At 39.3% G+C, this 26499-nt stretch overlaps 1 protein-coding gene across 2 annotated transcripts; it reads left to right on the forward strand.

The window, feature by feature from the left end:
• LOC140224418 (probable cytochrome P450 6a14) lies at positions 1-26499 on the forward strand. Of its 2 annotated transcripts, XM_072299214.1 has the most exons (6): positions 1-211; positions 1161-1427; positions 2277-2438; positions 3862-4058; positions 4769-4927; positions 5370-5573. In XM_072299214.1, the coding sequence occupies exons 1-6, from the start codon at positions 77-79 to the stop codon at positions 5431-5433; spliced, it is 984 nt and encodes a 327-aa protein (XP_072155315.1). In that variant the 5' UTR covers positions 1-76; the 3' UTR covers positions 5434-5573. The 2 variants fall into 2 exon arrangements, with proteins under 2 accessions (XP_072155315.1, XP_072155316.1); XM_072299215.1 differs by lacking the exons at positions 1-211; positions 1161-1427; positions 2277-2438 and adding exons at positions 6764-7015; positions 26192-26499 and having other exon boundaries at positions 3920-4058; positions 5370-5597.

The following is a 26499-nucleotide window of genomic DNA, read 5'->3' on the forward strand; positions in this document are numbered from 1 at the left end:
AAATTCAATAACCTGCGGACAAAGTATTCCATTGCCAGTACTGATCAGTTTCTGCGTGCAAGAACTGTTCGGGTAGATGGAGACTTTCACCGTCATTCTACTAATACTAATGAGTATTTTTATCTATGGCCAGTACCGTTTCCACAAGAAGCACAAATACTGGGCCAAACTTGGGGTCCCTTGCGTCTCAAAGTGGAGACTTTTCGTTCAGGTGAGACCGATAACTCTTAAAATAATTCATTCAAATTTGAATGTTTCGAGCATATCTTTAAATCATCTTTCTCATGCCAAATTATTATCTTACTTCCTCGCTAACTTCACCTCAAAACATAGACTGAAAGTTTAGACTCGTAAATATGAAGATGTACTTACAGATTCTAAAGGTTTTACGTGGTCGCCGAAAAGACAGACAAAAATTAATCCTAATTTCAGTAATTCATCAATCAATATGCAGCAAGAGGATATACAGGCTGTCCAGAAATTAACGTACTTAACTTTCAGGATCAATTTTTCGGCTCAAAATTTGGCTTTTCTTTCCTATACACATATGCCCGAGAACGCTTCATAAGTGAGCTATGAGCTTCGACCTTTGCTATGCGCTATACTTTCTTACTGACCTTGCAGTGAAAATTGCCTGTCCAGCAAGGAGCTTTGAAAATCTGAAACTTTTTCAAAGCTCTGTTGCGTCAAAATGACGCGTTTCTGTAAAATTTTGTGCTCTGCCTACCCCGCTTGATTTTTTGCGCTCTTTCACGTACCATCATTCATTTTTCCAAATATTATCTATTAAAATAGTTATCGTAATTTCAAAATTCGAGAACGCCCGTAATGCCATTTTCCGAAGACGTACGTCCTTGAAAACGCGAAAAATGAACATTACGCTGAAAAAATACCCCTCCACACAAAGCTCCAGCTACTTGCGACAAAATAACGAGGAATCGCATAATTTTAAAGAAAAAAATGGCAAATTTGGAAGCGCATAGCTCACTTATGAAGCGTCTTCAACCACATACATGTCTAGAGGAAAAAGTCATATTTTGAGCCAAATACTCAATCCTGAAAGTTAAGTACGTTACTTTCCGGACACTCGGTATAGTGCCACCGTGAGGCTAATCCAATTCTGCGTTTTCATCATCGCTTCATTCTTTTGATTTTGCCAGACGGTGGCTATATCACTGGGGCGCCTTCCACTTTGGACGATGTTCACTCAACAATACGATGCGCTGTCAGGACACAAATGGGGTGGCACTTATCAGATAGGTCGACCATCGCTCTTTTTCCGTGATCCGGAAATCATCCGTTGCTGCTTGGTGAACAGCTTTTCTCACTTCCACGATCGGCACGACGTCAAAACCAACGAGGACGATCCATTGACTCAAGATCTCTTCCACCTCTGTGGCCATCGATGGCACATAGTTAGACAAAGGGTAATGGTAGATAACATTCCCGAAGAAACCTTACAAAGAAAATCGTATTTTGAAAGTTGAAACCTGTGAAAAATTAGTAGCCTGGTGTGCAGAACATCACTCTTCAGTTTCTTAAAGGGTAAAATATTTTTTGAAACTTCGAATGTAAACATTTGAAGTTCCTTAACTCTTGTATTGGGGGGGGGGGGGGAGGAGTTGAACAACGTATGGTATTCGATAGAGAAAATCTGACTCAACACTAAAAATCATGGAAAATTACTTTTTTCGGGGACAACGTTTTATGTGGTTTCAGTCATCTGTAAGCCGTCCTAGTAACAACTTTTTAGAGCTCAGTATTTTCATCATAAAATATATTCTCAAATTTCGATCATATTTTCATAATTTGGATCTGTCATGGTCTCCGGGTGAATAATTTCCGGAAGCCGTAAGAATTCGTTCTCATGTGGCAAAAGACCGGATCATGAAGAATTGGGATTTAGACCCCTTGGTCTCTCTTTCTTGGTCACGCCTTCACAAAGTTTCATGCGGCCTCACAGAAAGAAATTTCGACACAAAAGTTTGGTTAATACGAGAAGTAAAACATAAAATAACCTTGGTCTGCGTTTAACAAATTCAAGAGAAAATGACAACTAGTTTTCTTAAAGGTATTTAATAAAAAAAACGAGTGGTAAATACCAACATCGTAATCGGAGGAATGCATTTTCTCAGTCTCTCCATTGCTTTCTGCGCTAAATTCACCACAAACTTTACCAAAACCAACACAAAATTTGTGTTGGTTTGGGTTCCAATTCCTAAATTAACCAAATGTAACCCAAAAGGACAAATGTTTTTATTAGTGCTGATTTCTAGGTGGCGCAAGCGTTTAGCTCGGCAAAATTACGGCTCTTGTACCAGTCACTTTGTGGATGTGCGCAGAAACTTGATGCCCACATCTCGAGTTTGTGCTCGGAGCAGGGTTCCGAAGAGGTGGAGGTCTGTATCAAGGAACTCATGGCCAATTACACGATGGAGGTGAGAATGACATGACGATGCAAAATAAGGCTTTCTCGAGGAGATCGTAAAAGGAAAAGAAGTCTCAATGAATTCAAAAATGTTAGGTTGTAAAATTTTAATATCAAAATCGGAAATTCTCCTTCGAGCTGAAACTAAGCTAGTCTCATATAAAATGACCCGAGAAGTCCGATTCTAGGATCTTAAAAGCTCCACGAGTCTGCTAGTTCTCGCGACTGGCGAATAAGGCATGCCGGTGAATCGTCGAAAATGGTAAAAGAAAATAAATAATTCTCAGCTTCGGCTTTAAGGTGAGGCAGGAAATCTTATTGTTAGAGAATATACAATTTTATCAACGTTTTCAATAAAACAAACGGATTGCATTTTGCAAAAAGGAACCACTAGCATTGCAATGATGCTAAGATTGAGCAACTAAAATAGAAACTATTAAGGGATAATCGGGTTTTTCCTCCAAGACAAAAGAAGTTGCACAATCTTAGCAACATTGCAATGCTAGTAGTTCCTTTTGCAAAATGCAATCCAAATGGAAAAATAAAAAATCTTTGAAAATCATCACTCATTTTGAAGAAATACTGCTCGAATTTTTACATGGACTTTTTAGAGAATAGTGTTGCAGGATAACGAAGAAAAGTCATCCGGAACACTGAGTATCGTCGCAGACCGAAATACGTGGTTTGGTATTTTCACCTGCACCATCGAATTGTTCTCTGTTTCTCTTAATTTTGGAGCCAGTCGATGTGCGAAAAGAGGCTAAGTTAATCATAGCGCCTGAATCCAACTCATCATGCTCCGTGGATGCGCTTGTTGCATGCAGAAAAATTGAAGGCTTTTCTCGCCCGCACTGAAATCTGCGTAATTAATTGGATATGATACTTTAAACAAAAAGTATTCAATGAGTCAAGTTATTGCCGTTGGTAAATAGTTAGGCCATTTTATATTTTGCATCTCTAAATGGATGGCACAATAAATATGAAAACATTTAAAAAATTAAATTATTTTTAAAAAATGTTTCCACTTAAGGTTCTCTTTGGGGATATTATAGATTTCTATTTTCAGAGAAATATTTGTTGATTGAAAAAAGTCAATATTTCAAGCCATTTTAAATTCGATTAAACGAGTTTGATTGTAAAATTGAACCTGGGTATTCCTACTAACTGATAATTTTCAACTTAACGATAAGTTCGTCCTTTTCTATGAGCTTAAAATTTTGAGAAAGCCATAAAATAGTTGTTACGTTCACGTCTTCTCTACTAATCTTTTATGTTGTATTTACTCCCCACTTTTAAGCGGGAGCCTCGACGTGAGCATTTTTTCAATCCAATTACACAAGTATATTTTTTTTTATCAATATAAGCTCATTTTTTTCCTTCTACTCACAGCGTGTGAGTGTTCTTTCCTCTCAACATTACGCATGTTATCATAGGTCATAAGTGCCTCTGCTCTGGGCATTCAGTGCAATGCAATTAAGTACCCGGATTGTGAACTGCGGCGCATCTTGGAGCTCACGATGTCTTTTAGCTTTCGCAAATACTGTATTTGGTTCATGGAGTGTATCTGGCCTGGTCTATACGGAAAACTCGGTATATCGCATGTCAGCTGTGAGATCCTTCAGTTTTACAGGTAAAAATAAAAGTCTTTTCGTAAAGCGCAAAAGTCTGATAATCGACTTCTTATTAGGAATTCTTAATTGTTTGCAAACAAAAAACATGAGCTTTTTTTCAAAAATTACTTTTCTACCGCCCCTTTAAATGTTATTTTTCCCCTTATCCACCTGCCATTTGTATGTTATTGATCATCCCCACAATTTTTTCGGAAATATCAACGACATAACGATGCTCAAGTCCCGCCGCAAGGTGTGTGGATATCTTAGACTCCTCGGTCGAGCTTCGTAGCGCAGCGTGTGGGTACAATTATTTCAATGGGGCAAATCAGAGAAGCCATTCAGAAAACTCAACGTCATGCATTTCAGCTGCATGCGAGATACATTAGTTTATGAAAATTTAGTCGTTTAGTGATTTTATAATCGGCCAGAGGAGACTGTGGACGTTATGAGCAATGTTTCTTCGCCTTCAATTAATTTTCAACATATAGGTCATAAAATCTCCTTAGCCCAACAATAATCATCAAGGATTTATGCCTCGTGCTGTCTGAAGATCTTACCTCGTAATACATTATGTGAATGTTCACCTGACGATTCTCAAGCTAACTTTGTTTTGCAATTCCTCCTTGTGATTGCTAATAAGTATGTGCTTTGAAAATAAAAGGTCGATAGACCCAGGGCCTCGTGCATTTTGAACAGAATTGGATATTTTTTTTTGTTCCACCCTTAGATCAATCATTAAAGACGCAGAAGAGATGAAAAGAAAGGATGCCGAACCACATCGCAAGGACTTCTTGCAAATATTGATGAATCTCCGAGATTCCGAACAACAAAGCGAGAGAAAAACGGAAAAAAACGATGTCAGAAGACCCAGCTACAGCAACTCAAGGTATAATAAAAAAACAAAAGTAATCCAACATTTATTTGAAGTCTGATACACAGGACCGAATTATCGCTTAGGAGCCCGGAGTGCTGGCGAACAAAAGGGGTCATTTGCGGGTTACCTACATTCAAAATTGAAGGCATTTCACCTGCATTGACTTGATACAACCTAGTTAGATAAACAATATCTTTAAAAATGAAAATTTAGAATATTGAATCAATGCTTTCACAAAATATTTTTGAAAATAATTCCAATTTTTTTTTACTTTTAAAATAATTTTTGATTATTTTCGGAATATTACCAATATTTCAAACAAATTTTTAAAATATTGTTGGCTGACTGGGTATGCTCAAACATTGAGATTGACTCGTAAACATGGAGGACCATTCGTAGGATGTATGCGTAGGATGAAGAAAGAAAACCGTAATATAACATTTTTTCATTGTAGGTCCAGTCCTGACGGAGAATATCATGGTGGGCATCATCAGCTCTTTTCTTTCTGTAGGCTATGAGACAATGGCGTCTGTTTTGGCTATCTGTCTCTACGAAGTAGCCCTCCACCAGGAAGTTCAACAACGGCTCTTCCAGGAGATTTCCCAAGTCCGCAAAGAAGCTGGTGGCGAGATCACCTTCGATGACACTAAGAAACTCCAGTTTATGGAACAAGTTATGAGTGGTGAGAACCGAATGTTTATAATCACATACCACGGACCGCAGCGTGGTCGAGATGGGATCCAGGAGGTCCGAATTCCCGAGTGCCACCAAAAATGTTTTAAATTTGTTCATTGTATAGAAAATCATATACTTTAGATACACCCTCCCCCTCACTAAAAATTGAATCGACTCGTGCGAAACGTCCGTTGTCCAATACAAGATTTCATGATTGCAGTGATTTCTTTTGGCCCACGACACTGATACCTAAATATAGGATCTATCTCTTTTGTAAACGTTTAATTATACTCAGGAGATTATTTATAAATTTTTCTACATGCCTAACGTCATAAAACATTTTGCGTCTGTAAGGTACAACGAAATCGTTCACTCAAATTCTGAAACACTGTATTGGACACCGAGCGTGTTTGCAGACGTCAATTCAATTATTGACCCTTATAGCAGTAATAGCTCCTCCATGAGAAATTTTTAACCCTACCACCCTCATCATTAAAGATTTCCGCAAAAATCAGGGATCTAAGATTACTTGATTAAGAATTAGTTGCTGAAATTCTCAGAGGATGATATTACCTTTATTCTCTTTGTAAAAAATTTCTAACTTCAGTTTAATTGCTCTCTTTCGGAATTTCTTATCATGCAACTGCAAAGGGATTCACTGGCGCGATCAAAGCATATAAAGAATTCCATAGGAAACAAGGGATTTTAATCGATACATTTTAATGACAAATTTGGCTGGCTAAGCTGCATAGAACATGGTGATCGACTAAACGAAAAATCGAGAGCAAAGCCAAAAATGTTGGCTTATAGCTCGATTCTTTGTTTAATCAATCACCATGTTGGATTTTAACAAATGTGCTCTTCGTGATTTTTTAGTCATTTCCGGAAGAACACTCCTCCTTTTGGTCTAACGAAAGTTTGCAACAAACCCACACAGAAAAAAACTCCGGTCTTGGAAGCCGGACTTATTGGGTATATAGACCTATACCGTTCGCGTTCCGGGCTCAGAGGCCGAAAGTTCCGGGCGTAGCACGCAAAGCAGTAGAAGCTACGGCTCCAGCACCCGGAACTTTCGGTCTCGGAACACGGAACGGACGGTATGTCTATATAGCTGGTTCGCTGCATTCAAAACTCTCTGACATTTACCAACCCGTTTTGTATTTGTCTGCTCAGAGACACTGAGGAAGTACCCGGTTGCAACTACTATCGGTAGGTGCTGCACAGAGCCTTTTCAGATGCCGGATTCTCCCGTGGTCGTCGAGAAGGGTATTCTATGCTTCTTTCCGACCTTGAGTCTCCATCACGACCCCAAGTATTTTCCAGAGCCAGAGAAGTTCGACCCGGACCGCTTCGCGCCCGAAAATCTGGACAAGATCGTCCCCGGCTCCTACCTCCCCTTCGGCGATGGGCCCAGGTCTTGCATCGGTAATGTATTTCAAGTAACTTAAAGTTTGTTTAAGTACTTAAGTAACTTATGTACTTAATTGGAAAATAAGATAAAACAAGCAGTGAACTCCAACACAATGTGTTGATAAGGCGCGTCATTAACTCGCACATATCAAACCCTTTAGTTTTCATTTACAGAGATTTCAAAAAAGGCAAGCAGCACAACAAGAGAATTCACGATCCAACACTGCAAGGTCAACGACGCACCTTGACGAGACCGTGTATTGTGAATCTAGAAAGCTATTCGAACAAATTTAAGTTTTTTGATCTGCCTCAAGCAAAATCTTATCAGATTCTTGAAGAAAAGTGCTACGGAAAAATTTAAGCGAAGAAAGGAAAAATTCTGTCGAACTCCTAGAAGATAAAGTCGATTTAAAGGTATTTTGGAACTAAAATACCCAAATCACCGGTATTATAAATCCCGTTATATTATTGAAAAGAAATTGACTCGATATAAATTCAATTGTATTAAATATGTCTTGATTTTGTTATTTTAATCGCCTTTTCATGCTGTCGCGGCCACCGCCCGCCGCCGCCTCCGCCGGCACCGAGTCTGCCGCGGCACGGGACGGTGCTCAGTTCAGAGCGCCACCGCGAGATCGCGCTTCGCGCATCTTCACCGATTGCATTAATTAAATAATTTATTTTAAATTATTTAATTAAGAATATTGCGGTTGCATGACTTAAATCGGTAGGTCATCTCAAATGCTAAGTGCAACCCAAAAAACCCATACGCATTACGTGGTTTTTTATATCCTTTTCGTATCTTCAGTCCCGTTCCCCCGGGGATAGTGCTAAGGTTGCGCGCCCCTGGGCTCGGGTGGTTCCGCTATCATACCAGGACTTATCGCCTCATGCAAAGGATTCATCACCCCGAGTCAAGGTTTCACGCTTTCAGTCTCACAGCTTACTACGGTATTCAACCAAGGATTTTCTCATTCGCAAAAGGTATATTACAGGAAGTATAGTGTTTCTTTCTTCGTCCAGCGGATTTCCGTAGGACTTTTACTCTAGGGCGAATTCGCTCAGGAGATCATTAAAGTGAAGTGTTCATTCGTGCTCTCTCTCTCTCTCTCTCTCTCTCCCCTCCTCTCTTCTACCTTTTCTCAGTCTTCTACATTCGCTCAGCATCGTCTCTCTCTTTCACCTCTCTACCTCGTCTCTCCCGCCATCCTACTCCTTCTACATTCTCTGGCAACCTATCATTTCCAGTTTCTTCCTATCCTCCGATTTATACGCATTTTCTCTATCACTCTTTCTCTTGCTTCTGCTTGACAATTCTTCTAGTGGACTTGTCCCTAGGAATGCCCTATCGGAGACTTCTCTGGGGATGAACCACCTAACAACCAACTAAGGTTGTGTAGTGAAAGAATCGTCGTCGCGTCGCGCTTATTTTCGGCACCGCCAGCCGAAACATTGGTCCTCCGAGCCGGATATAAGTTCCACAATTCTTCACTCGGAGTCCGAAACATTGGTCCTCCGAGCCGGATATAAGTTCCACAATTCTTCACTCGGAGTCCGAAACATTGATCCTCCGAGCGTGGATATAAGTTCCACAATTCTGCACTGCGTTTCTTAAGCATCTAAGCATTCAAAATGCCAAAGAAAAGGATGCAAAATCAGGCTCAGGCTAGGGTGCTGCAATACTCTACAGCAAAAGTTGAATTTCATTTTTCTGAAATTAACAACATCGCTGAACTGGCCACTAAAATCGAGGAGCAAGAAGCAAAAAAGGCTTTCCTGCTGAAAGTCTGTTCAGTTGAAACGATGAAGCAGGAGTTTCTGACAACCTTTGAAAAGGTACAGGAGCTTTCGTTTGAAATCGATGAGGACTACGAACCAAACTTTGAGCTTCTCCAAGAATTTTACGATAAGGTCAACCTCATATCCAGCGCGCTGGCTAGTCTGAAAGAAAAATCGCCCGCGTCAACTGCAAAAAGCGAAAAACAAAATTCATCGGAATCCCGAATCAAACTTAAAAGATTGGAGATTCCAAAATTCGATGGAAAAAGAGAAAATTGGCCTGTGTTCTATCAATTATTCAATCAATTGGTTCACACGAACGATTCTCTTTCTAAATTGGAAAAAATCAACTATCTAGTCACGCACTTAGAAGGTTCTGCTAAAACCATTTGTTCCGGGATTCTGCCCATTGAGGAAAATTACGAGGCGTTGTATGAGGCTCTCGAAACCAAATTCGAGGACAAGAGAGCTCTCGGATCGACTCTCTTCGAGAAAATCTTGAACTTCAAGACGATTACGCAAGAAACCGAAAAGAATTTGTCTCTCTTTTTGGAATCCTTCATTGAAGCGATTAACGCATTGAAACAAATGAAAATTCCAGATTTAGAAGATTTCTTATTTTTTCATATCGCACTTACGAAGCTTGATTCGAAAACTCGACTGCAATTCGAGGATACAGTGCGAGGTGAAAGCTTTCCATCTTTTAAAGCTTTAGTCAGCTTTGTCCAAGAACAAGCGCGGATTCTTCAAAGGACGCCTCAAGAAAAGTCGACAAATTACAATAATTCTGGTAATTCTGCCAAAAGGTCTAATTACTACACTAACCAGTCTAAAAACATGCTCGCAGCGCAACGTCAAAGTAGAGACAATACTTCATCTCAATCAAATTCTAAATGTGTCGTATGTGACCAGGAACCACATAATCCTTTGTACAGATGCCCTGAGTTTAGGGACATGCCAGTTTGCGAACGCTGGAAGCACATCCGACCAAATAAAGTTTGTTCAAATTGTTTGACGGTAAATCATCACTCGCACCAAGATTGTGGCTCAGAAAACAGATGCCGCGAGAACAATTGTGGCCAAAAGCATCACACACTACTGCATCAAGATCAAAATTCAAAAACGGAGTCAAATCCTAACCAACAGAACGAGAATACAGTTGAAACTGTAATATGTTCCTCCGCCCTGACAACCAGTGCGCCGCAAACTGTCTTACTCGCCACGGCGCTAGTTAAAGTCAAGGACAAAAATGGTAAAGTCCACACTTTAAGAGCACTTTTGGACAATGGAAGTATGACCAATATGGTGACACCACACTGCGCCCAAAAATTAAACCTTCCTCAGGAACACAGTACTCAGACTCTACAAGGGATAGGGCCCGGAGCTGTCCGCCCAAAATTTCAGACAGAGTTATGTTTTTTCTCCGCGCTGAATCCAGGAAAGCGGTATGCCATCAAAGCGCTTGTTACCAACATATTATCCTCAAATCTTCCGTGTACGGAAATTTCTCGCACGCCACGCATGGAAAAACTAATGCAATTACAGCTGGCTGATCCTACTTTCCATAAGCCTGGAAAGGTAGACTTGCTCCTCGGTGCTTCGGTTTGGTCGCATCTTTTCGAAGACTCACACACCATTCGCTACCAAAATTTGCCGCCAGCCATCAAATCCACGTTGGGATACATCATCATGGGAAGCGTGCCCACAGAAATCGAACAACCACCCGTGGTCACCAGCTGTCTTACCATCTTAGAGCCGATGGAGCAAATAATGCAGAAATGGCTCAACGTTGAAGACGCACCTAAGCCTACATTTCTTAGCGCCACGAATAAATACGGCGAAGAACATTTTCTCAAACCGCACTACCTAGAAAACGGGCAATTTTCAGTTGCACTTCCGTTTCAAAGTCAAATTCACCACGTCAGCTCCTCTAGAGCAACCGCTGCTTCAAGTTTCATCACTCTAAAAACAGAGTTACTCAAAAACTCAGAATTGCATCTTGCATCTGTTGTTCCTGACTTTCGCGCAACGTTCTCAAGTCCCATCATACATGACAAACCTGCTTTCCAGGTGACCCCGAGGGCTGCTGATGAAATTTATGGCACGGAAACGGAAATAGCGGAAGTCAAAGTTCAAAACTTTTGGAACAAAAATCAAGCAACCTCACAGCCAACAAATTTACCAACTAGCCATGAAAACAATGGATCCACCATAGTTTCTACATCTAACAGTTTTGATCTTTCAAAAGAAAACTCAAATTTTTCAAAAATACTGTTGAACACGGAAACCACACAAAGACCGGAAATGCTCTCAAACCCGGAAACCTGTGGAGCCTCGGAATTGCTACCTAATGCGGAAACCAGAGTACCTTCGCTGTTACAAACTACGGAGACCAGCGTAAGATCGGAAGTACTAACAACTGCTGAACTTAGTGCGAACATGATCTTACCTAATAATGGTTCCTTCAAAGTTTTGGGTACCTGCCGGACCACCGCCACGGATGTGATGTCCTCACATCAAAGTAATTTCGAGTTTAAAGTCATCAAAGGCTACATCCGTTCAACTCTTGTTCAACTCTGCATTATAGTTGTTCTCTTCCCGCCCGGCAATGGGCCGTTGCAGCAACGTTGTAGTAACGTCGCAAAAAATCAAGTAACGTTCCTGGCCTACGTTGTCACAACGTTGGTAAAACGTTACTTTTGTCCGCGGAGCGCAACGTTTCGAGGTAACGTTGCCACAACGTTGCTGAAAAAGTAGTCCTAACGTACCTCACTAACGTTGTACCTACGCCGCGTAACAACGTCACGCTCTGCGGCCAAAAGGAACGTCCTCACAACGTTACTCGATTTTTTTTTTTTTTTTTTTTTTTTTTTCTCATTTAGTAGACATAATTTTTTTTTTTTTTTCTTTTTCTCCATTAGACATCTAAGTAGTGATATTAAATTTCACAATGGAGCAAAGGGTACATGACTAAATCGGTCATGTATGGTACAGCCATCATCTTATATACTATGTCTGATACAGGCCAGACTTTCAAAGAGGAAACTCTTGATTTTGAAACCCTATAAATATTAATTAGGGAACTTGGACACGGCACATCAAAGAAATCTCGGGGTTGAAGAAATTGGCGCGCAACAATAACCATACCATTCAATTTGTCACAAAAACAAATATTTTCAACTGAGACCACTTCCTTTCCTTTAAGAAAACAAAATGACTCCGACTCTACTTTAGGACGGATTTGAAAATTTCGGAAACGAACAGTTTTGTATTCAGGACTTGAGCAATATGACAGCAGTGGCCCACTTTGATGGAGACCTTCAAACTGAGGAGAACAAGAAACCTCGGATGCTTGTTTAATACCAAGAACTGAGTCCTCTATATGGCGGTTAACGAGTTGTTGTAGCGCTTGGTCTCCCTTCCTTACTTTGTTCTTCAAATGGCCCAGGAAACTGTCGTATGGGAAGCTGCTGAAACTCTCAAGAGGCCCTAATGTTCTCACATCTTGAACTAAATGATTCAGATAAAGCCCATGAAAATTGTGAGTAAGAAATTTTTCGTCATACAATCGGCAAAATTGCTGAAGGAATTTTAACAAAAGTTTTTCAGCATAATTCAAAAAATCTTCCTGCTTACACAAGATAGGATCCGCTAAAATTCGTATCGCCACATGGAAACATAAGAAATTGATGTAACGCAGATTATCTAATTCTCTCTTCAGACAGACAGGACCAATATATAAGGAAAAAAGCCTGTACTCAGTGGCTTTGAAAAACGGAAGATGGATAAGAGATCTAGGTTTACGCTGGAAATCAGAGGGAATATACTTGCGGCATTCTTCAAGGTGGGCTGAAACAGAAGTACACTGCCTTGCTGATAACTTATATGGTACCTCTCCTGCTGTCCAAAGACTTAGAAATTACTGTCTAAAATTACTGTCTGTCAACTTGGATATTTTTTTGTACAAGTTTTATACAGCTTTACATTTTCATTTCGCAAGTTACTTCTGCATAAGAGAACTTGTATGATAGGTCAGAATTTTATAGCTGAGCAGTTCTCTTCAGGTTATTTTATTTCTCTCAAATTATTTTATCATTTTATTTTGTGTGTTTCATTATTAATTGGAAACTAATTATCCAATTAAAACGAATTGCATTAAATAAACTTTTAAAAGAAATTAAGAGAAAGAAAATAACCTGAAGAGAACTGCTCAGCTATAAAATTCTGACCTATCTTACAAGTTCTCTTATGCAGAAATAACTTGCGATATGAAAATGTAAAGCTGTATAAAACTTGTAAAAAAAAAATCCAAGTCGACGGACAGTAATTTTGCTTGCAGCTAGCTGTATGACTCCTCATAGTCTGCTATAAGAATCCTTACAGCCAACAACTACAGCCTTAGAAGCAGTTAACATGTATATTACTTTTTATATGCGCGGCACTTTAGCAGAGATAACAGACACTTAAAAGTTCTTCACCGTTTAAATAAGGGATCCTTACAGCCCGCTATAAGATTCATATGCATTCTTTAATCTTTCTTTGGCAAGATATTAATCTGGGAAATTCATAGAATAAATAACTCACCCACTTCGGTTCCTCTCCAGGTTACATGCTTATCTTCAGCACAAAACTCAGCATTCTTCAGGAAAAGTATGTTCCAAGGAGAGATGTTCACGCACCACAGTCATCACCGTTTTATTAGATACATTGCACCACCACTTCTTATAAGCGATGTTTAAACCAATATCGAATAGCTCATTTTAAGAAAAAAGTAAATTTACAAAAATATCACAATCACAGCACTTTGGGGAAAAAATTAAACACGTAGAAGGCTCCTCAGTGGAGTCCACATATGGCGTGTGAATTGCACTAAGGAATGTGAGATTCAATCACAAATACAAGTTCATAACTTAGGTAGATCATTGATGTTGAAAAATCGCCGTTAACCTCCTGTCCACGGCTCTTTCAAATAATTTAAAAATTGCCACGATGACAGGAGACAGACGGAGTGTGAGTCGAACCCAGTACGCTACAGGTCAGCTTCCACTATGCCTAGATGATGAGACCAGTCACCGCGGATATCAATGCTCACAGCCTGGAAAATTATGAAGAAAGGAAACAAGGCATAAAAGGGAATCATTGATAATCTCTGGAAGGAACATTAACGTTTAATTGCCATGCTTAGGTTGCATTTATTATCACTTACGTTGCTAAACAGAAGGCATAAGAATTACATCTTTTAACATTTGAATGATAAAACGGAGGTACAAAAATGGTGTACCTAGAGCACCTAAGAATTTGCGGATGGTAATGATGCTCATGTCTCAAGTAGGTATGTACGCTTTCGCTGTTCCTAATGAGACATATACTCCAGTAACATTGAAAGATTCAATTAATCTTTTAACATTTGAATAATAAAAAGGAGGGGCAAAAATGAACTTAGGCATATTATCAGCGCTTGATGACTTCCATGTACGCTTGGTTCTGAATATCGCACAATTTTGACTGTTGCGCATAGATTGACTTCTTCAAATTCTGAACGGAGACATGAGTCCTGGTCAGATAAGGAATGAATTTCGACGAGCAATTAAGGATAAGGGCCAAATTTTCCCTTTAACTGAGCTGTATTTAAGTCACAAAAACTAGTTCCTGAGAAGTATTTGGAGGAAGTTCATGTTGAGCGCAAGGTTGGTACTTAAAAATAGGTAAAGTATAATAAAAAGAATCGGGGTTGAGGAGTGTGAGTGGTTAAATTTTGAGCAGAGTTCTATTGCCAGAGCGGAGCTGAATTAGATTCTAGCATAGAAAATAAGATGAAATCCAAATTTTTCTTATCACTAGAGTCGTATTTTAGTCACAAAAATTACTCCCTAAAACATGACACACCGTACACAATTTTACGTGGTCCCGACCCAAGTTGTTTGTCCAGTGTACGTAGTATGACAGAAAGTGTTGCTTTAAATATGATGACTTTGTTAGGCGATAGCCGATGTATGGTTTGCACTGCTGAGGAAGTAATGATGGATCGAATCTGCTGTTAATGATATCCAACTTGTGTAAAGCCTTAGCTAAACAATGTTTGTTTTATAGTCGAATGCATTGGGGAGCCTTAAAAAACAAGATTTACACCCTTTTAAAGCCCAATTCACACTATAAAACTTTTCATCCGACATGATTGTACAAAAAGTTGGATGCAAAAAAACTTGATTCAATTACCGTTGCAGTGTAATATCGTCATCAGCCTGCAGATCAGGAAACAGCTTCGGCTCGTGTCGGTTGGAAGATTTTGTTTCAATTTGAAAGTGACGTCACATTCAAGTGTCCGTTCAATTTATCATCAAACTGTCCTGTTCTCTCATCAGTATCACACTATCCAACTTTTCATTCGACATGTTGAATCCAAGAGGTACATGAAAAGTTGGACAGTGTGAATTAGGCTCTACGCACCTCAATGATCACAAACTACTAGAAAATTATTGAAAAGAGCAGCAGCCTGACTGTTGAAACTTATGTTGGTACGACAAAACTCAAAATATTACACAGCGCAGATAAGGCTATGTCTTCGCTCATCTTGCAAACAAAGCTAGTTTCAGTTTTAACAATCCAACTGCTGAGCTGAGCAATATGCTTGGCAGTTGCTCGCTTTGATGTGGGTTTCAGGTGACAAACATGTGGAAGTGGAATCAAAAGGGTTCTCAAGGTTAGAAAATAGAAAGTGCGTAATAGACCCCGTATGTGTGTGTGTGTTTAGTTGCTTTATGAAAGTCCATGACAAGACCAGGTAACGGAAATTCGGATACCTACTTATTAGTACACACTACTACACGCACCGACAAAACTGGCTGATCACTTCGACGAAAGAGACAAGATTTTTGAAAGGAAAAAATGAGCGAGTACATTGCAAGTATGTACCCAACACTCCATTTGATGGCGGACGAGAAATCTGATCAATTACATACCTTTAATACGACGATTAGTTTTGTGAGGAAGAATGTTGTCAGCAATTAATGATACGACAGTAATTATCGAGCAATTTCGTGGATATAATATATTAAATGAGAGAGTTATTCTTCATGATACATGAATCCACGACAGCACACAAGCACGACACGAAATTAACGTAACGGCTAAGATGGAATGGATGAAACAGCAAGGACGAGGACGAGGCAGCCATTTTTAAAAATTCAAATAGACGTGACGTAGAATCACTGCTATCAGCCAATGAGAGTGAAGCCTCCGCCACCAGCAACACCACGCCATCCGCCATGGCCCAAGTACGTCACACTGGACCTGTGTTATGTTTAAAGTATAATAAGTATAAAGTTTGTTTCGGCCGAATTGCCGAACTTTTGTCACGGTCACGGTGAGAATGAAGAATGAATGTAAAATACTTGGAAACAGTTTAGTGCTTCTCAATACAATACCCATATTTGCGTCTCCTCACACAACATGGAAAGAACTTGACCAGCAGCAGATTCATTACGTATTATGCTCCTTTTGCTGAGTTCCGTTTTGTCAAAAAGTGTGGTAAGGTTAAGTCATTGTATAAACATTGAAATTTGATTGAGAACTTACGCATAACTCTTTTACTGTGAATCACAGCCTGTCAATTACAAAATGCAAAGCAGAATCCACAATGTTTAGTATGTATCCATACGAATCTTCGAAACCAAAATGTTTGCGTTCCGAAAAATGTTAGATCTTCTAAAATGCAAGTTCTTCCCAACACATTGGGTTGGATCAAGTTCGTATGTACTCCTTCTTTAAGTAGCGTACAACTTACCTGAACAAGATTGTAGAAAATAATGTGCTTAAGCACTGAAGATAGAACTCTGTTCAAAATTCGACTACTCGCACTCCTCAACCACGATTCTTTCCATTATACTTTACCTATTTTTACCAACTTTACGCTCATTATGCACTTCTCCCGAATACTCCTTCGGAACTAGGTTTTGTGACTTAAATTACAGCTCAGTAAAAGGAAACATTTGGCCACTATCCTTAATTGCCTGTTTAAATTTATTTCATTTCATTCCTTATCTGACCAGGACTCATGTCTTCGTTCAGAACTTGAAGAAGTCAATCTATGCGTAACAGTCAAAATTTTGTGATACTCAGAACCATGTATACATGGCAGTCATCAAGGGCTGATAATAAGCCTAAGTTCATTTTTGCCCCTCCTTTTTATTATTCAAATGTTAAACGATTCAATTTCATGCCTTCTATTTAGCAACGTAAGTAAGTGATAATAAATGCAACCTAAGCACTGTAATTAAATGTTAATGTTCCTCCCAGAGATTATCAATGATTTTTATGCCTCGTTTCCTTTCATCTTATTTTTTCCAGGCTGTGAGCATAAATATCTGCGGTGACTGGTCTCATCATCTAGACATAGTGGAAGCTAACCCGTAGTGTACTGAGTTCGACTCACACTCCGTCTATCTCCTGTCATCGTGGCAATTTTTAAATTATTTGAAAGAGCCTTGGACAGGAGGTTAACGGCGATTTTTCAACATCAATAATCTACTGAATTTACGGAATCATAGTTGTGATTAAATCTCACATTAGTGCGATTCACGCGCCGTATGTGGACCCCACTGAGTAGCCTTCTACGTGTTTAATTTTTTTCCCAAGTGCTGTGATTGTGATATTTTTGTAAATTCACTTTTTTCTTAAAATGAGCTATTTAATATTGGTTTAAACGTTGCTAATAAGAAGTGGTGGTGCAATATATCTAATAAAACGGTGATGACTGTGATGCAAGAACATGTCTCATTGGAATATACTTTTTCTGAAGAATGCTGAGTTTTGTGCTGAAGATAAGCTATTCCATCATCTAACCTGGGGAGGAACCGAAGTGGGTGAGTTATTTATTCTATGAATTTCCTAGATTAGTATCTTGCGAAAGGAAGATTAAAGATCGCATATGAATTTTACAGCTGGCTGTAAGGATTCTTCAAGTTAGCTATGAGTCAACCTCCATGTTTTGTTTGTTTTTCTTCCCGAGCGCTCTAGTAAATTTTTCAAGTCTTAAAAGAGTTTCTCACGATTTTTTTATGGGTTCAAATTTTGAAAGTTCACTCATAAATATATGGAAATATCACCTACATACCAATTTACTGATTACGGATTCTCGGAAAATTTCAAATTTCTGTTTTGATCGTTACATATGTATTATTTAACCGATTTATAAGTATTAATATAATCCTTTTTTAAAATCATTGATTAAAATATTAATATCGGATGAATAATATGTATTAACCGAGTATATAATGTTTATTTAACTTTAACTTTGAAATTCCTGTTCTAATTTTATATATGTATTATTTATCCGATTTATAAGTATTATTATAATCATTATTTTAAATAATTGATTATAATATAAATAAAGGATGAATAATATGTAATTACCGATTGTATAATGTATATATAACGGATTCTTAGACAACTTTAAAATTCCTTTTTTTACGGTTATGTATGTATTATTTATCCGTTATATAAGGATTATTATAATCATTTTTTTAAATAAGTGATTAAAATATTAATATCGGATGAATAAAATGCATCTAACGATTATATAATGGATATACAAAAAAAATTTGATATTCCTGTTTTAATCATTATATAATGAGTAATTTATCCGTTATATAAGTAATATTCTGATTCCCAATTTTAATTGTTATATAATAGTTATTAAATATTTTATATACCACTTATTTAATGCTTATATAACTGAGTTTACTGCAAGTAATAGGAAACCATGTTTAATCAGTATATACCCATTATATATTCTTTATATACCAATTATATATGGGATACATATCGTGCTTCATTATATAACGGTTAAATATAGAATAATTATCCGATAACTTTAATTGACCGTTAATTAATTATTTTATTAACCGTTAACTTCGTCTGCTACTAGGGTTCTGCAGGCCCGCTCATAGAATAATGTACAGACAGAGCGCTCTATAGTGGAGGGAGGGGTGCAAAGAGAGCATTATCTCACTTGGTTGTAAATGATAAGGTAAATGTAATGGTAAATGATAAGGATCTGTCATAACAGCGTTATGTGGGGTGGAAGGGGGGGGGTCGAAAAATCCGAAATTTAGCGTTACGTATTTTACGATAACGGCCCTCAATTTCTATACGATTAGGTTGCTCTATTTTTGGCATCCATCCATAAATTTGTTTTTCTTTTCTTTTATACTTTTTTACTGATGATGATATAATAATTTATAGTTTATTCATATTATGTCTTACATCTTTTAATAGCTCCCCCCCCCTTTTTTTGTTGGGGGGGGAGAGGGGCTTATAAGAGAGGGGTATGTATATATTCATCTCATTTTTTTGCCAAAAAGAGAGATTGGATGACATGCTATTGAAAATTGAAGATGTGAAACTTTGAGTTACCGTGCACTTGATTATTTAATATTCCTCTAACCGTCTTCCCTTGAATATTTTTGCGACATTGAATGAGGGTACATTTCCCTCACATTGATCGGAGAAAATCATCTGTTGAGAAACAACAGAGGGGAGAACACCTGAAATTTCAGTGTAAAAGTGTCCCTTCCGATGTGCAGCACATGACGCGCTCTTTGCCAAACTATGACATTTTTTATCAAACGTTGCAGCAATGTAAATGGAAACGATTTGACAACATAGCAATAAAACGCTTTTAAAACGTTTGCCTAACACATCGAAACAACATTGTTTAACAACGTTTTAACCAACGTTTTTTAAAAGCGTTTTTACACCGTTATTATAAACGTTGCAAAAACGTTTTTAAAAGATGTCGACTTGAAACTTCTTCACAACGTTTTGACAACAATTTTAAAAACGTTGCCACTAAACGTTTTCAGAACATTGTAAAAAAACGTTGCGGCAACGAACCCGCAACCATCCTTGCCGGGCGGGTTATCATTAATTCTGTCTACCGTAAACCTACTCCAAAAAACGCCTCGATACTCAGAGGTTGCAACCTCATGTCCTAGTCATGACTGGACAATGAATGCACCGCAATGCACTTCTCCACAAATGAGACAATTTCAAGACAAACTATCGCAAGTCTCAAAACTGCTCAGTTTGTCGCCTCTTACACATCACTTCTACAAGTGAAGCGATGCTCGCGCACGCCAGTGGCAAAGCGCATATTTACTCCGCCTACACTTTCGCACAAAACCCAAACTAAGTCGCCTCAGAAAGCTTTACTCAGCACACAATCACGCATACCTCTGACTAATTCTCTTCCTCAGTTAGATTTCATGCAGCTCCTTTGCTGTGCCTATTCAGATTACGTGTTTCGCACATCTTCAACGACTGCCATACATTGAAAAGGGCAATTTCTCTTAATAATTTAGATTCTTACTTACATTGTATAAAATTCAATTCAAAACAGTGGATTCTTTTCATCACCATCTGCAAAGCTCCCATTTGGAAAAATGCCTTACCGCATCTTGGACAACACACAGCAGGAATTTACAACTCCAGTTATGCGGTGTCCTACTGTCTACCAACGTCAAATTGCATAACCTACCTAAATAGGTATAAGGATCCTCTATGGTCTTCGCAAACTTACGCCGTAACGAACATCATAAGTGACCTCATGTACTCAAAGCCACTTAATGAGACACTCCGACAAAAATCACAGCCGTCGTCCTTGTCACCAGTTTGCACTCAATGGCACATCAGACTCGCAGTCCTGCTGCCGCACTCAAAATCTCATCTACTAGTGCTCTGCAGTGATGCAGGTGTGTTCAGGCGTCAGTTCTAGAACAACCTCTCGCTCGAACAAATTTTATACTTTCTCTCTCTCTCTTTACTCTTACTTCTAAACATCGTTTCTTTCCCTCTCTGTTCTTAAAAAAAAAAAAAAAAAAAAAAAATACGTACATCTTGCATACCTGTTTCAGTGTTTCATCCTTTGAACCCCAAAGCTTCAACGTGGGGGGGGATGTCGCGGCCACCGCCCGCCGCCGCCTCCGCCGGCACCGAGTCTGCCGCGGCACGGGACGGTGCTCAGTTCAGAGCGCCACCGCGAGATCGCGCTTCGCGCATCTTCACCGATTGCATTAATTAAATAATTTATTTTAAATTATTTAATTAAGAATATTGCGGTTGCATGACTTAAATCGGTAGGTCATCTCAAATGCTAAGTGCAACCCAAAAAACCCATACGCATTACGTGGTTTTTTATATCCTTTTCGTATCTTCAGTCCCGTTCCCCGGGGATAGTGCTAAGGTTGCGCGCCCCTGGGCTCGGGTGGTTCCGCTAACATACCAGGACTTATCGCCTCATGCAAAGGATTCATCACCCGAGTCAAGGTTTCACGCTTTCAGTCTCACAGCTTACTACGGTATTCAACCAAGGATTTTCTCATTCGCAAAAGGTATATTACAGGAAGTATAGTGTTTTCTTTCTTCGTCCAGCGGATTTCCGTAGGACTTTTACTCTAGGGCGAATTCGCTCAGGAGATCATTAAAGTGAAGTGTTCATTCGTGCTCTCTCTCTCTCCCTCTCTCTCCCCTCCTCTCTTCTACCTTTTCTCAGTCTTCTACATTCGCTCAGCATCGTCTCTCTCTTTCACCTCTCTACCTCGTCTCTCCGCCATCCTACTCCTTCTACATTCTCTGGCAACCTATCATTTCCAGTTTCTTCCTATCCTCCGATTTATACGCATTTTCTCTATCACTCTTTCTTTGCTTCTGCTTGACAATTCTTCTAGTGGACTTGTCCCTAGGAATGCCCTATCGGAGACTTCTCTGGGGATGAACCACCTAACAACCAACTAAGGTTGTGTAGTGAAAGAATCGTCGTCGCGTCGCGCTTATTTTCGGCACCGCCAGCCGAAACACATGCAAAGAAGCTCAACCATGTCCATGACTTATTCATTCATGAATGAATGTAAGCAATCCACATCCCGAAAATCTACCGATTTGCCGTAAAAAATCGCAGAAACTTGATATACCAGGTCGATGTACCCACTCTTTGAATTTACCAATCAATTTAGTGAGTGCACGTATGTGAAAGTCAAAATGCTATAGTCATTTTGGGTGCATTCATTTTTCATGAAACAATTGTTAGTAATTTCAATCCCGAAAAACCATTAATTTTCCGTATAAAATCGAAAAAATCAAAATATGTCGACTCCCTGACGTGAAAATTAAATTCTACGTGTGAAAATACTTATGTATCGATATGCTGAACAGAATGCTCGCATCTCCTCGTAATTTACAAACCGTTCCTATACTCATCTCAAAATGTTTCTCAGAGCTTTGTGTTGTAATCAGCTTCCATTTAAACTCGGTTTGATGGCCGAATCGGCTGCCCAAAAAGCAAGCCATTTTTGAAGGGCTCTATGAGAAATTCGTGATATTATCAGCTCTTAGGAAATCACCCCATGGGTAAAATTGCTGGTATAAATTTTCGAGTGCTTAAAATAATTGTATTCAAGAAACTAAGGCATTAAACTATGGAGTCAATTTCGTTTTCTATACTATAAGCTCCAAGACCTCCTAATTTTGCGAACTGGTGACGCTTAGTTCCAGCGTTCTACGGGCCGATTTTCATGATTTTTGCGGCTATTGACGGGCAATTGTCTCTAGATAAGCCAACTCTTTTCAGATTTTGAAAAAATGACCCAGGTTTTTTTATATTACGTGGTAAAGTTCCGAATTCTCCCATATACACAATGTAAATTTATGTGTTTTGTCATAGTTCGTTTGAGCATTCTACTGGGCCGATTTCCATGATTTTTGCGTAAATCGACAGGTAATAGGCTCTAGATGAGCCCGCTCTAATCAGATTTTGGAAAAAGGACCCAGGTTTTTTTAAAATCACGTTATTAAAGTGAGTGAATTTACAGAGTGCTCCGGGACTGCTACCGCTATGCGCGGGAGGATGCGCAGTGGTCGAGGAGGTTGCGCAGTAGGTGTGTAGCCTGCGCATCAGCTCTACACTTATCTACACAAGATTTCCGCCGTTTACCTCAAGACGAGCGGTGGCCGAGTCGTCTACGACGTCGGAAGTGTCCACATTGATCAAGGTGTGGGTTCGATCCCCGCCTCCAGAGATACTTTATAATTATCCGAATTAATCAGATCGTTGTTTTACTGTAATATTTCATCAAGCAGTCATTCCAAAACGCGTCCTTTTGACTTCAAAAAATTGTTTTTTTCTTTATTCATCAAAACCAAAAATTATTTCATTCTATTAAGTATACCTCATATCGAATTTTTTCAGGGGAAAAATAAAACTAATACTAATAGGAGGGTAAGAATAGGGCCGCGAAGCGGCCCCATTGATAGCGCGGAGCGCCTTCGGGGGGTTGGGCCGCGTAGCGGCCAGGGGGCGTAGCCCCCTAGTAATAATATAACGGGATTTACTTGTCTTCAGGTCAAAACTCATACAAGGAAGCCCCGTGCAAGAGGCTAATTTTTTGTAATTTCACTCAATTTTTTCTCCTTTTTATAATTGAATTGCTTGTCACATTCTGAGGTCAATCATATTAAATTGTAATTTATACATTCCTTTTTTCCCCCTTCATTTTATTTTTTGTTTGGAGAAGTTTTGTTGATTTCTTCGGATTTCGAATACTGTAACTTCTCTTCTATTTGGCCGATTTTCATGAATGAGACCTCTTTTAATTCGTGTTTTAACGGAGAGAAAGGAAAAAATTGCTAAAAACTCGCGAAACAATTTTCTTTGAAAATTGGACGAATCCTAGCGTGACGGTGAAATGGTTAATGAAGCGTAAGTAATAGACCGTATTCGATAACGGTTCGATGTATCGTTTGGTTCAAAACAATAGAACATAACCTCAAACCAAACTGCAAGGATTTTAATTGGATAAGCTGAAAATGAGAAATTTCCTGACAATTTCACTTTGCATTGGCATTTGGTACTCAAAAGAATAAAAAATCTGTTTCAAAAGATCCGTTCTCTCAGATTTCTGAATTTACTTTTGAGGCTATGTTTATGTTTTGAACCAATCGATATCGATACAATCTCACCCGTTTGATGTATCGAATACGATCTATTGGGCGAGGGGCTGAGGATCGTCGCTTGGCGACCGTCATTAGCTATTGTTCGTCGAGACGCCGACGCAGTGAGCAGGAGCGTGGGGAAGAGAAGGGTAAGTGGATTCCTGTATGAGCCACGTTTAGCTAATGGTCTAATGAGTCTCGAGGCTCATCACAGATTGCACTTACACAGATTGCACTATCAGAGCACGGGTACCAACTTTTGAAAATTATAACCGAGGTTACAGATCTGTCAAAGCAACGTTTTGAACAAAACGGAGGAGTTAAATTCTCATTCCGAGAGTGCCGACCTGCTCAGCCATCCTCGAATCAATTCGCTTGATTCTTCTTATATATGCATATTTTAAATCAGCGCGTCGCATTCTTAGGCTTTTTTAAAAAAACCAAGTAACGTAGACTCTTGGTATTCACTGCACATAAACTAGAGACCCCCAGAATGAGAAACAACTTTAAATCATAATTATTGATGGATAAATAAACTTTTTACACGCTTTGGAAAATCTGAGAAGTTCGCGGTAGTCACTTTTCGGTAAGGAACTAAGGGACTCGGTTATTGTATCGAGCAGGGTTCGAAACGATCGCAAAGGCGGTATACTACGTATACGCGCCAATCATCATTAATATAAACTTCGAAGGATTCTGCCTTTTTCTATTTCACTCGAGGGGAAGTGTCCCCTCCCGGACTCTCTTCCCCACCCGGTGACTGACGCTGCGCTGCTGTGCTGAACGGTTCAGCCTGAACCTTTCCCCTACGTCTAACCGTTCCCCACTCCTCTGTCAATGAAACCATGCCACCGCTTTTACGTATTGTCGCTCGACCGCCCAGGTACCTACCGGCCACTCCGGCCAGCGGTCAGTTGATGATAAATCTCGCTCATGCTCCTATACGCAGCTACGCATTGATTACGCCAGCGAATTACTTCCAAATAATTAGAATTTCTTCGATAATAGTTTTCTTTATTTATTCGACGGTATTTTTTCTCTGTTCTACTGTGATTTCCTTGGTTCTCTACTGTGTTTGACTGTGTTGAAATTTATATTAATACTCACACGGAGAAAAAACTTCGTGCATGGGACCCGACGTTGAGATCATATGAATCTCTTAAAACTTGAGGTCCAGCTGCCGAAATTCGGGTCAGAAATCTGAAACACTTCGGTATGCACCGAGTACTTCAGATGTGTGACCTGAAACCTTCGGTATATACCGAACTACTTCAATTGTCTGACCCGAACTTCGGCAGATGGACCTTAACTTTTCGGATGCGTGATCCGAAAACTTCAGAGATCCATATGATCTCAGCTTCGGGTTCCATGCACAAAATTTTTTTCTCCGTGTTTCCTTTTAGGGGACGCAACTAAAATTTCAGTAAATTTTTTCAGAAAAGTAAAAAAAAAAAAAAAAAAAAAAAAAAAAAAAAAAAAAAAAAGTGACTAACAATGGTTCCTCACCTTCTCGTGGTGTTGGCCGTTTTTACTAAGTGGGAACCGTCCATAAGATATAGTCTATTTCTTGCCCTGCCATTATTATTCTACAAGTTAATTGTGGAGTGAGAATTTCATAATGTTTTCTATGAAATCTTCAAAATATAGTGATAAAAAATTTGCAACTACTACAAAATCGGCTCGCGAAGCGAGCCGAATGTCACTCGCGCAGCGAGTGACCGGGGGTCCAGGGGGCGTAGCCCCGGCTAGGCGTGACGGGCGCGCGAAGCGCGCCCAGAACGGCTAGTAAAAATATAGAACTGCAACAAGAATACAGGATATCGGCGCACTGTGGATCGAGTCAATGGGAGAGGTCGAACAACATTTGGAAACTTCTAAAGCTTGTAACTCCGTTTATACAAAACTTTGAGATTTTAAAAGTGGTTCCATTGGTTTTTTCAAAAAAATTTCTTCTAGAATCGCACCTCAAAATTTAAAATGTGAGGAAGTAGACATCAGAATTTGCAGTTTTATTAAACAAATTCATGTTTGACCTCTATAGTTGACTCGATCCGCTGTGCGCAGTGAAACTCTCAAACCACGTATCTCGTTTGCGGCTTTTAAAAATCTCCGCTCCTTTTTTATTTTTTAAGAAGAACAAATCCTCAAATTTTTCACAGAATTTGCTTCGTGCAGAGGATAAAAATCACGGGCATTTTTTAGAAGTGACGCTGAATAGTTTTTCATTGGAAAAATAAAGTATGACAGGAAGTCAGGCAAAAATATTTAGCGGGCATAATTTTGGGTCATATTCAACTTCAGGGGGCGTTGCAACTCATTTTCCGACGTTGCCAAAGGTGGAAAAGTGTACCTACTCGACCTGTATAACATCGTTAGCTAAATATTTGTGAGCAATCTTTTAAAGAGCAATTCTCCTGTTGATTTCAGCATCCAGAATGGTCTTAATGGTCTTCAAAACTGTGTTAATAACCATGATCTCTAATTATACGATTCATTCGTCTCCAAAAACCCCAAAGAAATTGGAATTTGACGGTGCGCGCTTCCTGCTTACACCAAAAGGGAACTTATGGTTGCGCATCCGGAAAAGAAAATGAATTCTCATCACGAGTAGGTATATTCCGCAAGTGGTTATGTATGTGTAAGTCGCTATTACGGCGCTCTAGGGCGCTCTGCGTCGCCTACCCGCCACAGGAATCTGTCATGGTTGAGATCCTCCATAAATGGTTCATAAATTC

Source organism: Bemisia tabaci, chromosome 4 (genome assembly GCF_918797505.1).
Source record: "Bemisia tabaci chromosome 4, PGI_BMITA_v3".
Classification (NCBI taxonomy): Eukaryota; Metazoa; Arthropoda; class Insecta; order Hemiptera; family Aleyrodidae; genus Bemisia; species Bemisia tabaci.

Coding starts and splice junctions, on each gene's coding strand:
- LOC140224418 (XM_072299214.1), top strand. CDS start 77: ATGGAGACTTTCACCGTCATTCTACTAATACTAATGAGTATTTTTATC. Junction 2,439..3,861: donor TGGCCAATTACACGATGGAG/GTGAGAATGACA, acceptor ATGTTATCATAG/GTCATAAGTGCCTCTGCTCT. Junction 4,928..5,369: donor CCCAGCTACAGCAACTCAAG/GTATAATAAAAA, acceptor TTTTCATTGTAG/GTCCAGTCCTGACGGAGAAT.